The sequence below is a fragment of the Sorex araneus genome, chromosome X (assembly GCF_027595985.1).
Source record: "Sorex araneus isolate mSorAra2 chromosome X, mSorAra2.pri, whole genome shotgun sequence".
Lineage (NCBI taxonomy): Eukaryota > Metazoa > Chordata > Mammalia > Eulipotyphla > Soricidae > Sorex > Sorex araneus.
In genome coordinates, this window is record NC_073313.1 from 211,554,459 (window position 1) to 211,567,507 (window position 13,049).

Consider the following 13,049-nt stretch of genomic DNA (forward strand, 5'->3'; position numbering starts at 1 on the left):
GGTCTTAGCCCTGGGTCTTAAATTTAATTGTAGTTCTCACTTTCAAACTGGTCCCACAAGTAATTTTCAGTTCTTTGATCTTTTATAGGTTTTTCAATTGTGTTAATAAAGTGTAACTTTCTCCATGATTCTGCTTCTACTACCTCTTTTGGGGGAGTAGAGAGGCACACCCGGAGAAGCTCAGGGGGTGCCCTTCCGGGGTCACTCTCAGAGGTGCTTGGAGCCAGAAGTTGGGCCTCCAGTACGCAGAGCATGTGCTTTAGCCCTTAGAGCAATCTCCCCTACTCTTGCTCTACTATCTCTTAAAATGACTTTGGCACAGGCAGGTGTGGCCCCAAAACAACAACAACAAACCCAAACAAAACAGAAGTGACTTTGCGCTTCCCCTAATGGGAACATTGGACCACTCATTACTTGGATCAAATCACTCTGTTAATGGGTTTCTGTCCCCTAACAGAAGGTAAGGCCCTGCTCTGGTGACAAGTGATAGGCAAGCTCCTCTGCTAAGTGAATCTCAAACCAAATTAATCTGCTCAGGAGGAATGGAAACAAGGTTCTTGGCAAGGCATCTGAAAGAACTTTTTAAAACCACAGGGTCCAACAGTTTGATTTTTAAAACAGAGGAGAAGGGGTAGGGGAGAATGACATTCTCTGCCTCTACTTGTGGGGATACAAAGGAAAACAAGGTAAGAACATAATTTCTTTGGTCCTGTGTTGAGGGCAGAGGGAGAACATTAGGTCTGTACCTCGCTTTGAAGGATCATCACAGCATGATTAAAATGGTGATGCTCTAAGGTAGCAGAGGTCCCATACAGCTGGGCAAGTGCAGAACCGCTCCTGAAAAAAGGACAAAAGGGTTAGTGACCAGGTCCCTCCACTAGTTACCATTCCCACACATTCTTCTATGCTTCTAACGTTTCCTCCTTACTCAAAGACCCAAGTGCAGACATAGTCTCACTCTGGGTGGGAAAGTGGCCCCAGACCACCGAACACAGGAGAGAGAGCCGCCGGGGTTTCCCTAGTCTCATGGTGATTACACAGTGGTTGATATATGAACAGGAGATATCACTTCTAGCTCTGAAGATCAGAGTAGGCTTCAAGCACTGAGCCTTACACAGCTGCTTAGTGTTTGAAACATCTGGTATACCTATAATGTATTAGACTCCTTTTTAATTTTTTGGATTTTGAGCCACACCTGAAAATGCTCAGGGGTCACTCCTGGATCTACTCCTGGTGGTGCTCAGGGGACCATATGGGAAGATTAATTTCAAAACCTCTGCCAACCGCATGCAGGACAAGTACTCTACCTACTGCACTACCATTCCGGCACTGTATTTGACTTCTCATGGGAAAAGATCTTGTGACTACTATGTAGAGCCATTTAACCTACTTTGGGGTATGGTTGACACATTTTTATAGAGGTTTCCCAGCCAGTAAGTTATATTATGATATCTCAGGATAGGACTCTAGAAAACTCTCTGATTTGGAGAAATTACTTACTGCTTTAAGCCTAAGGGGTTTTCCCAGCAAATTCATTGCCGAGGTCCCATTAAAAGTAAGGTAGCATGAAATTTCACTCCTCATGCAGGCAGAGTCTACCACCTTTTGTCAATATGAAAAAAATTACAAAGGATTTTTTTCATGGAAGGATGGAGCGCTGACCATTTTCCCCTTGAAGATTTAAAACAGTGAAATCTCTAGGATGGAATATGATGTAGGCAGGCAGATGGGGAAGTTACACCATTCCCCTCTGCGCATGTATTCTCTCTCTCTCTCTCTCTCTTTCTCTCTCTCTCTCTCTCTCTCCAAGGCAATGGCAATGGATTTCCTGGGAAATAATAATATCAATAGCCCTGAAGTTGCAAAAAGCCAACTTTGCAGAAAATAGGCCTGATAGGTCTTTCTCCTGGCCAGCAACAGACCCAGAGAAGGCTGGACCCCCTTCTAATAGAAGCTCCAGCATAAACAATAGACCAGGAAAGGAATTTCAAAGAAGATCATGGACCACTCCCAACCCTACTAACTTCTCCCTAGGTAGAAGCCCCAGGTAGAGGCAGGTTGGAAAAACCCTATAAAAGCCACCTTGAACAAAGGAAGGGCACGCATATGCTGCCTGGGCCCATTCGAACGAAGCTTGGGCTGAACAATTCTGGTTCCTGCATCTCTCCTCTTGAGATGTGTACTTTCCTATCTAATGCTGGTATGTGTGTAGGGGTTCTCTCTGCCCTTGGAGAAGTCCATGCTCTCTCTTGAGTATGTTACTCCACTCTCTCCCACTCTCTCTCCTCCTTCTCTTTCCTGAAACCTACAGATAAAATCTGTTTTTATTTCAAAAACAAAACAAAACATAAAGACAAAGGGATTTCATTTTGGTCTCTAAAATTATAATACTATCTCACTGATGAAGGGATTGGTGCTCGAACATTGTGTGACTAAAACTTAATCCTCAATCATGATAATTAATTTTGTATTTCACAGTGATTCAATAAATTAAAAAGCAAAATTATAATACTAGCTCACTTGTTATTTATGAGAATGTTGTAAAATGTTTTAAGTATCTATCACAGTGCCTAGATTATATCACAGTGCCTAGATATATCACAGTGCCTAGATTATAGTCTAAATAACCACTAAGCAATAATTAACTCCGTGTTTATTTCCGCTATGAATAAAATGAAAATAATGCTTGAAAGGGTTACTCTGAATTCTTTGTGAATTTTGCTTATGTAAAATAACCCAGTCTTCAACAACATCAGTTCCACAAAGTGTTCACTTAAAATGTTAAAGTGTTTTCATTTCTCAAATATTTGGAGTAGCACTGGAAATATTTGAAAAATCAAGAAAACCATTTCTGTGTATGTCTACTGCTTCAGGGACACTCCTGGGAGTCCCAGCAGAAAGGAGAACTTATAAAGAGGCTGGATTCATCTCCCAGCTTTGTTGATTAAAGAATCAATGGAGGGAAACATCGACCCTGAAGCCATGGAAGACCATTGTCTTTATAGGAAGAGGCAGCAGCAGATTTTGGAGAAGGCAGGAGCTTCAGGTCACTGCTATACCTCCAGGAGCTAAGATTTGCAAGACAGATGGGAAATGAAGGGTTCTGGTACATTTGGGGAACTCTGACCCTTAAGAGCTGCGTCATCCCCAGGGAAACACACAAGTGCCCAAAGGGGAGGCTTTCCTCTGAAGAAGAATGGGGACACTGGGAGCAGAGCCCTGCATCTGAGTACTCAGGGAGCAGAAAGTTGCCAGCTAGGAGAAATAATAATAATATAATATAATATAATATAATAATATTTCTTCAAGGAGCCAGGGCTACGGGGAGAGGTACACTGCACCCACAGCTCCTCAGTGCTGTAGATACTTAAGCCATAGGAGGTTTTCTGGAGCTTCCAGTGTTGTGCTTGTCCAGCGTGGGGACTGGCTGGCAAATAGGGTATATGATCTTAGTGAGACAGCTAGAGTTCCAGCATGGGCAGCGATGGTGGGAAATGGAGCCTGTGGGCAGGTCAGCACTAGCAGCCTTCTCTTGCGAGTCTTGAGTTCTTCAAGACATCTATCCTATCCTACCCTGCTTCTGGCACCAGTACTGGGATTACACTCTTCGGGGGCTTCGGGACTCCAGCTGGGGCTTCTTCATGGAACAAAAATCATGCAGTGCCCCCCACCTCCATCCCTGTCTTGAAACCAACTTTAAGTGAACAAACAGAACATGCCTCCCAGTTGCACCACACTCTACGAGAAACCCTATCAAAAGAAACAACATTTAAGAATGTTCCTACTTTAAGAAAAGAACTAAACACATAAGAAGCTCACAGAGTCCCAAGCAATACAAACCCGAACATATGATTCAGGTGTTGAAAATGAGGGCTGGGAAGATAGCTGAAAGGACTGGAGCATGTGTGTTGCATAGAGGAGGCCTTAGGCTTTATCACCAGTACTATATGGTCCCCTGGCACCCTGGCACCACTGGCAGTGACCCCTGAGCTTTGAGTTAGAAGTAGTCCCTGAGCCTTTCCAGGTGTGGGTCCAAAGAAATATGTGTGTGTACACGTGTATACACATAGACAGCATAAAATTTAGAAGGAAAAATAGAATCCTACATTTATCTAAGGAAAAAAATAGCTACAAAATTATCTGTAGACTCTTCAACAGAAACCACACAGCATAGAGGAATGAGGTACTCAAAGTTCTGAAGGAAATAAATTTTATTTTCCTTTCTTTTCTTTTTATTTCCTTTCCTCTTTTCTTCTCATTTATTTCCTTATATTTCCTTTTCTTTCTTTTGCGGGTCACTGCTAGCACGCTCAGGAGCCACTCACTCCCAGAACAATGCTTGGAGGAAGCTGAGATCAGGGTTCCTATCTGCAAACATGTGCTCCAGCCCCCTTTGCACCATCTCCCAGGTCCCTGGGAGAAAAGGGTTTTCAATTCCAAACACTCTACTCTGCCAGATTATCATTTAGAATAGAAGGAAGGATAGAGAGTGTTACAGATAAACAAAAATTAAGGCCATTCATCACCTCCAAACTAGCCTTGCAAGGACCATTGGAGGAACTCTCATAAAATGAAAAGCAGTCTCATCTAGAGGGAGCAAGACAGCAAAATTGTACAACAGGCTGGTTTGTGGGGTGTGGGTAGGTGGTGGGGGTGGAGTACAGTAAAAATTCACCAATTAAAATGAACATAAGACTAATCAGTAAGTAGGTCACAAGAATAGAACTTTATATGAATAACCTCAGGACAACCTGAAAACCACAACCTCTATGAAGAAGAACTTAGGGGGAAAAATGGTGTTGGGTTTTATCTGTAAAAGAGGTGAAGAGAAAGAGACAGCGACAAACAGAGAGAGAGAGAGAGAGAGAGAGAGAGAGAGAGAGAGAGAGAGAGAGAGAGAGAGAGAGAGAGAGAGAATATAAACGAAAAACATAAAATGGTGATAGGTTTTAAGAAAGTAAGCAAACAAATGAGAAGGAACAAACAGAAGACAGTTACATAATTTTGGGTGTTTTCTTTCTTACAATTACGAGGAGTCTGGACCAGTGAAAGCGCAATTTGACCATACATGGAAACACTAGTGACTGGCTGCTTGCAGACTAGCCTGTTAGTGAGAGGAGTGAGGACCACATCCAAGAGCAATGCGGAGGACAGCAATCCTTAGCAGCCCTCTGTCTCCAGGGACGCAATCCAAGATCACGAACAATTAGGATTTTGACCTTTGGAAAGGATCCATTCCTAGCCCCATGTTGGGAGATACATGAGGGTGAGTTTCAGCAGGGATTATTATAAATCCCTGAGGGCAGTGCTAGGAGGAGGGTGCTAGATTTTAATCAGCTATGGATTATTTTTAAAATCTAGCAAATTTAAGACATTTCATAGGTGAAATTTTGTTAGGCAAATTTTAGTAATGGTGGTGAACTAATGTTAATGTTGGTTATTTTTCCAATACATTTTATTTTTATAAAAACAGTTTTTCAACATGCACACTGGGTTTCTCTGCTTTGACTGTTGAAATTCTAGGACATCAAGGAGCAAATCATTTATAAATGACTGGTAAGGAGAAGTACTTAAAATTTTTAGCTGCTTAATAAGGTTGCAGTGGTTTATCTAGAGGTTATAGTTTAAATTGCAAGGTTAAAAGTAATTGTGTTAATACATTATGTAGCAAAGTTATACAATGAGTAAGTATCTGTGAGACACCAAGCAGCAAATTAACAACATAACATTACATTATGTAATCTAGTCCTGGAATGAACATAAAATAGGCATTACTTTCTCATAGATGAGGAAGCTAAAGGTCAGAAAATTATGCAACTTTTTCAAGGTCACAAAACCAGTAACTAAGTTTTAAGCTTCTTCTCATTATAGTGTATGAATGATTATTATAACTTAAACATTTCTCATAGTTGATTCTCCATTTTGCTAAACTAGTTGTCATACAGGGAAGAAGATTACAAAATTCCATTTAGAATTTTAGCTTACCCCAGGCTCAGATCCCTATAATTTGTTTCTTTTAAATAAGCCATTCCATGTGCATGTTATTTATTGGAGTGAATGCTCATGACCCAGTAACTGATGTAAGGCGGGGCCAGGAGGAAACCATTCCCTCTTTTACATATTAGTTACTAGATTAAGAGTTAAATGATCACAAGTCTCTTTACATCTCCTTTTTTTTTCCCAGGATGGGGCAGATGTCTTCCTTTTACCGGGGGATCCTTATAATGCATGCACCCATTCTTCTTGCACCGCTTCTCTCCCTTTCCAAATCCACAAGGCTCCTGAACCACATAGCGCTTCATCTGAAGCCTTCCCCTGGGGTTCATGCAAGTGAATCCATCTGGTTTGAACATCTTCATCATCTGATGTTGCCTGTTCCCCTGTGAGTTCCATCTTACTCATTCCCCCATCACTCACACACAATCCTGATTTAATCACAAATATGTAGATGTTTGCAACTGAAGCAGACAGATGGATGTTAGGTGCAGGAAAACAGTGATCTGATCATTCATTTATCATTAACTCATCTATCATTCATTCAACCCCTTAGTACCAAAGACTGCTATCATCTTAGGCCTTAAGCATGTGGAATATGATGGTAAATACAGGAAGAACCCAGCAACTCTGTGTATGAGACTTTCTGGTCAGTTTTGCACTGGCAGTGCTCATGTCTCTGTTAGCAAAGTACCATCCTAGCGTGAATAGCATGGATCCTGGTACTAGTTAACTCTGAGTAAGCTAGAGGAAGTTTCCCTAAGCAAGATCCATATCCCATTTCCATATGGATCCCTTGTTTACTCCACAAGATTTGGTCTCTGTCAGATCCTCCAAGATGCCAGTTTCTTGGTGCTTTCTCTCTTATGCTAAGCTCCAGAGAGCTCGCTCTACTTGCCTGCTGTTCCTTCCAGGAACACAAGATCATACTCCAGATCATAAACACAAGCTCATGATCTTCAAATTGTCAAACTTAATGTACGTGGTAAAAAATAAATAAAATGAATCCATAAAAATAAACTGTATCAAAAAGAATCCTACTGAACATCATTTTTCTGGAATGTTAAGATGAATCATGGGGGAGAACTATAAAGAATCCCATGGTCAAATATGTTTGGGAAAAATTTGATTTAAATTTCTTATATATTTCTCTTTTTTCTTTCTCAATTCTTTTCATTTTTGTTTGTTTTGGGAATATACCCAGCGGTACTAAGGATTTGCTCCTGTTTCTATGCTCAAGGATCACTTTTGGTAAGGCTCATGGTACCATATGTAGTGCCAAGAATTGAATTCAAGTTGTCCACATACGAAACAAGTACTTTAGCCTGCTGTACTATCTCTCTGACCTCAAATGTTCATTTACTGTTGGATTTCCTAGGTGTCTGTATAGGAAAATATTCACTGTAATTCTGCAGGTAGGGAACATTACATGAAGAATTTGCTAATCTTCTTTGATCAATTTTCCAAAGAAAGAAGTTATTTTTTCATACAAAATATTTTGTATTAGGTATACTTTAATTTTTCCACATTAGATATCAAACAAAATAAAATCAGTCACAAATGAAAAATATTGAGTTTAAAACCATACCTTAATTTAATTGTGTTTGTATCCACCATATAATAAGTTTTGGTTACCACATGGTATAATCATGAAACTCTGATTAAAGTATATAAAGGATGTTTGGAGAGAGGGGGAGACACAGAGAAGGAGGAGAACCCGGATTCTATAGACACAGAACTATTTATGCATGTCACTACTTGTTATGCATATAACTGGTCAGGTTATCTTGATATACTGAAGATATTCATTTCAGGGTGCAGAACACCAAGAAGAAACTTATTAAAAAAAAGAAAAGTTGAAGTAAAATTCTATCTTTGTAAGCATTCAGCACTTTGCACAGGCACTGAATGTTAGTGTGCAGAAGGAAATGCAAGACCTTCATAGCTTTGCCAGCTCTGCCGTCTTTGAAAAAGAGACTGAATGGAAATGTGCAGCCATGGCTCATAGGAAATTTTAAAAAGGAAAACTATGAAAGGTAATTAGAAAGTTGAGAATTGTTGGGAGGTGGTGAGGAATGGGATTAGGCTGTCACAGCAGATTAATGTGCCCCAGTATTTCACTTCTGGGACCTGGCTGAAAGCGACAAGATGGGTTTTCATTCCCAAGAAATGAGTCTAAGAGATTATGCTAGAAATGAATAGAAGAAGTCTCCTAGGAGAATATACCACAAAGCTGCTTGGTGCTGATATTTAATCATCAGGGGCAGCTGTAATAGAGAAGGGGATGAGTGGGGAGCACTGTCCCTGGAGAGAATGAGAGAGAGAGGTTAACAGTGCAATTTCAAAGCACTGTGGTATCTCTCCTATATCTATTGATCATTCTTTGCACACACTTCAATACTTAAAAATTAAGAATAAAGTATGAAAATGCTAAGGTTCACTTATCAGAAAGGCTAAGAGAATAAATTATATTGTGCAGTAACAAAAGTCGTGACTTTTTATTATAGAGGCATTTTGCATTTTATATAGTAATTTGTCCCTTGCTAAATGTCTCTTGTTTCTTTACAGCCTTATATATGATTTTTTAAAAATGTAGCATGTGCTTTGCCACATAATGATTGGTGCATTTAAGTCCCGCTTCTAAATCACTTGAAAGGTTGGAACCAAAGTGTGAATACTTTAAGAGAAGGAACTATTTGTTACAATTTTTAATTTCTCCCTCAATGCCTAGCACAGTGCTGTGCATGTAGAAAGCACTCAATTATCGGGGAATTAAAAAAAAGAAATAAAGATGTATATTTCTTTCTTGGGATTTGGTAAATAATGGCACCTTGACTGAATAAACCTTACTAATTAATAAGAGGCAGTCCCTTTTTTATGTAAAAAAGTTTCTTCCAACTTTTACTAAGGGAATCTTTTTTTTTTTTTTTTTTGCTTTTTGGGTCACACCCGGCAATGCACAGAGATTACTCCTGGCTCTGCACTCAGGAATCACCCCTGGCGGTGCTCAGGGGACCATATGGGATGCTGGGAATCGAACCTGGGTCAGCCGCGTGCAAGGCAAACGCCCTACCCGCTGTGTTATTGCTCCAGCCCCTTACAAGGAAATCTTGACTGAAATTGGATGATGTTAGTGTCATTAGGTGTCCAAAATTCAAAGGTAACTCCATCATGTAGTGGCAGGGAGATGGACATCTCATGTGCTGGTAAAGTTGTCCAGAGGAAACCCCTAAGACCATCTTATAACAGGTAGACTTGAACATGAGATATGAGGATAATGCAAAACAATTTTTGACTTCTAATATGAGCAGCTTACTATCCTTCATATATGTAAAAGCTGACCAATCACATATAAGAAACCTGATGTTTGGGGGACCCAAAAGTCTAGTTCAATTCTATGATTAATATGGCTCTGTGTCTTGATTTTCTGGATGTCAAAATAGAGTTGTTCCCAGGGTTCAAATTTATGGCAAGCCAGTCACTAAATGAAAGCTCAAAGTCCTAAAATAAATATCACAGAATCATCAAAGACAATATAACACAGTGGTTAAAGACTGCAGTTGGACTCAGATATCCCAGGTACAAAATCTGATGTATCTTGGAGGTATAATTTTGAACAAGTTTTTGGTCTTCAATTTCCTCCATAAAATGAAGACAAAATACCTACCCTCTAATGATATTGATGAGTTAAAACAGTAAACAAATAAATTGTACTTTTTAATTATTTCAAGAACTGTTAACTGCACAGAATATAAATGAATTTGAACTAGTTCACTAAGGAAAATCTTGGTTAAATGGTCCTAGGAACTCAGAGGGAGCCTATAAATATCACAAATATTACTGGCTGGGTCTTCCAAAAACAGGAGTTGAGATCAAGTAAGCCAGGGTCAACTCTGATTTTTCTCTCTTTCCCTAGGTTGCACATCTCTCCCTTCTGCATCTCTCCAAATATCTGCTTCTGTCTTTTCTCTTCTTTGCTGATACGTTTTGTTTCACCCATCCACTTAGAACATAGTCATCACAGCTTTCTCAAAATGATTCTTTGCCTCAAATCTATATGGATTTTCAGCTTGGATTCCCACAGCTGAGAGTCAGTATCACAGCAATCCAACTCCATTCCTGGGAGAGAAAATGCAAGTGGCTGGGTTCTAATTAGGTGCCCGTTATTTTTTATTTTTTTATCTAGGCAGCTAAGAAGGCAACTAACAAGCAAGACTGCCTCTCTCTTTCTGGGATCTGAGTCAGTGAAAACTGAGTAGTGTGATGTACTTGACTCTAAAAAGAACCCGTTGGATGTTTACTCTTGTTTTATGAACACAATCCTACACAATCCTAACACAATCCTGTCTTCTCTATGCAGAGGTAGGAGAGAGTGTAAAGGAAAGACATGCTGACTTTGAAGCTATTGACCCAAAGAAAGAGGACTCCTAAAAAGTAATGAAATGCAGGCACAGGAGTTCAAAAGTAAGAAATGTTCAAACTCTATAATGAAAACACACAATAGGCCCCAGGGGCCCTATTATCTTTAGTATAGCATAAAATCTGTGTGTAAAAAAATCCTGTTTTATAATATAATCTATAAAGAAGTATATTTGTATAAGAAATCAGGAAAATTTGTTGAAAACTTACATGACAATAATTACAACAAACACATTGTGTCTTCATCAGTTTTTCCTTCTCCTGACAAATAATCACTGTGTACTTTATATGCACCATAATCATTTGCTCCTGCACTTGTTATCATGGATATTCAAGAGAAAGGGGAGGTACACTCATACAACATAAAGAAAATGAAGTGGATGCACACTTTTGATATTGTTAGGAAATAACATCCAGAAAATTGATAGGGAGAGGAGCTGCCAAGGCCAGAATGGGAGGTGAAGTTGTTGCTTTCAGAGGAATTTTAGAGAATGAAGATAAAGAGTATTCTAGACAAAGGAAACAGGATTCTAGAGAGCAGTGAGTTAGCTAAAGTTCCTACCCACACTGACCCAAGAATTGCAAACAGTGCCTATGTCTGGAACATAGATGCAGAGATGGGGATGAGTGCTGGGTGAGAGAAATAGGCAGGGTCTGCAATAAAAACTTTGAGACTCAATTAAGAAATTTAAATGTTGTCCTAAAAGTCACAGGAAGCCAGGGAATGGCCTGTAAAAAGGGATGGCTTGGCCAGTTCTGTGAATTATATAGATTGCTCCGGAGTGCCACACGGATGGTCAGATGGACTGTTCATTGGAGTATGCTAGGAGAATTGAAGAGAAGCTGCAGTTCCTGTAAAAATTCATAGATGCCGATTTTGAGGGGAAAAGGCATAGGCTGAAAGGAAAACCTGAGATTGAAGTGACTTTGAGAGGTGACAGAGGAGGGTGCTCCTTTTGTCGCTAGAAGACAAATCCAGAGATAAGCAGAATTATGGGTCAGAAATATGGATTTGGCAAGATTATTAAAAATAAGTACTGGGAGGATTACTCCACAGTTTAGAAGCTGGCCTCACATACTGGGGGCGGGGCGCGGGGAAAAGCAGTTCAGTTAGAGAAGGGATCACCAAGTAAATGGTGCTAGGAGGATCCACTCGGGATGGGAGACGCACCCTGAAAGCAGACTATAGACCAAATATCATGGCCACTTAATACTTCTATTGCAAACCACAACATCCAAAAGGAGAGAGAAAGCAAAAGGAAATGCCCTGCCACAGAGGCGGGGGAAGAGAAATGGAGTGGGGATGGTGGGAGGGATGCTGGGACCATTGGTGGTGGAAAATGGGCACTGGTGGAGGGATGGATACCTGACCGTGTATGACTGAAATGTAAGCACGGAAGTTTGTAAGCCTGTAACTGTATCTCAATGGTGATTCACTAATAATTTTTTTTAAAAAATAGAAGTTAAAAAAAGATATATATGTATATATATGTATGTGTGTATATATACGTATATACATATACATATACATATATATGTATATGCGGGTTTGGGACTTATCAGCAGATGGGAGGAGGCCCTACATAGAGGATCATATAGACTAGCTGGAAATGGCAAGAACATTACTGGTGATGGAATGGAAAGAGAAGAAAGGGGGAGATGGGTCTTGAGGCAAACTGAGAAGAAAGTTTGATGAAAATCCTTTGTAAAACAAAGGAAGAGTGTCAGGAAATGTGGAAGGGGAAAGTGTCTTGAAGAGAAACGACCCAGAAGAAGAATCATTGAAGTACCGGTGGTTTGGGGAAAGGGATATCAGTGGCATTATTGCTGGTGCCAGTAGTGTTCCTGGCTGTGGGAGGGCCTTCTTGGTGTGATGGAACTGCCAGCCAGAGACAAGGGTAAAGGGTGGCGAAAGGAAGATGATGAAGACAGACAACTTTCCTAGATTAAATGGAAGGGAAAGATGAGAACTCCAACAAAGCCACATGGAGAAGTGGGAACAAAGTAGGGTTTTTCAAAAGTGGGGGAAACGGTTCTTATTAATAGGCAGCTGAGAACCAGTAGAATAGAGAAGGAAGATGCGGAGCAGAGCAAGGAAGATGGACAGAACAAGGTTCATCTGGAGGAGAGAGCCAGGACAACAGGTAAAGCAGGTGGATGGAGGGGCCTCAGACTAGAGGAAGGATAGTCTTTGCACCCAGATAGGAGGAAAGTGAACCAGTAAACAAGTAAGTCTCTGCATGGCAGGGGAGGAAACTGGGGATGGCCTAAATTTTCTAGGTGAAGGAGAAAATCAGGAGGTTGTTTAGGAAGAGAGAGTTTGGGATCTATAAGTGCTTAGGGCAATGGAAATGGGACTGGCAGTGGCCAAAGAGAAGGTAACATTCAGCTAAGCTGAGAGAACACACACACATTGTGTCTCCAACTCACCTTGACATTTCCTTCAGAGTTTTTAAAAGTCTAAGTAGAGTGTCATGGCATTGAATTGTTAGGCTGAGGGGGCTGAGTTTTTGATGTTGCAGAACATGAAGAGGGTGAAAAAACTGTTGGATGCTGAGAAGAGAGAGAGGGTTGAAGGATTGGGCTAAAGGATTCAGAATGGATAGAGAAGGACACAAAATCAAACTTGGTTTGCT

The 13,049-nt window shown here is 40.4% G+C and overlaps 1 protein-coding gene across 1 annotated transcript in view; it reads right to left on the reverse strand.

Annotated features, from left to right (window-relative positions):
- PDE11A (phosphodiesterase 11A) overlaps positions 1-13,049 on the reverse strand; it is a 447,606-nt gene that overhangs the window by 77,235 nt on the left and 357,322 nt on the right. The window contains exon 14 of the mRNA XM_004601369.2: positions 747-837. Coding sequence (XP_004601426.1) covers positions 747-837 — 91 coding nt within the window. The remainder of the gene's footprint in view (positions 1-746; positions 838-13,049) is intronic.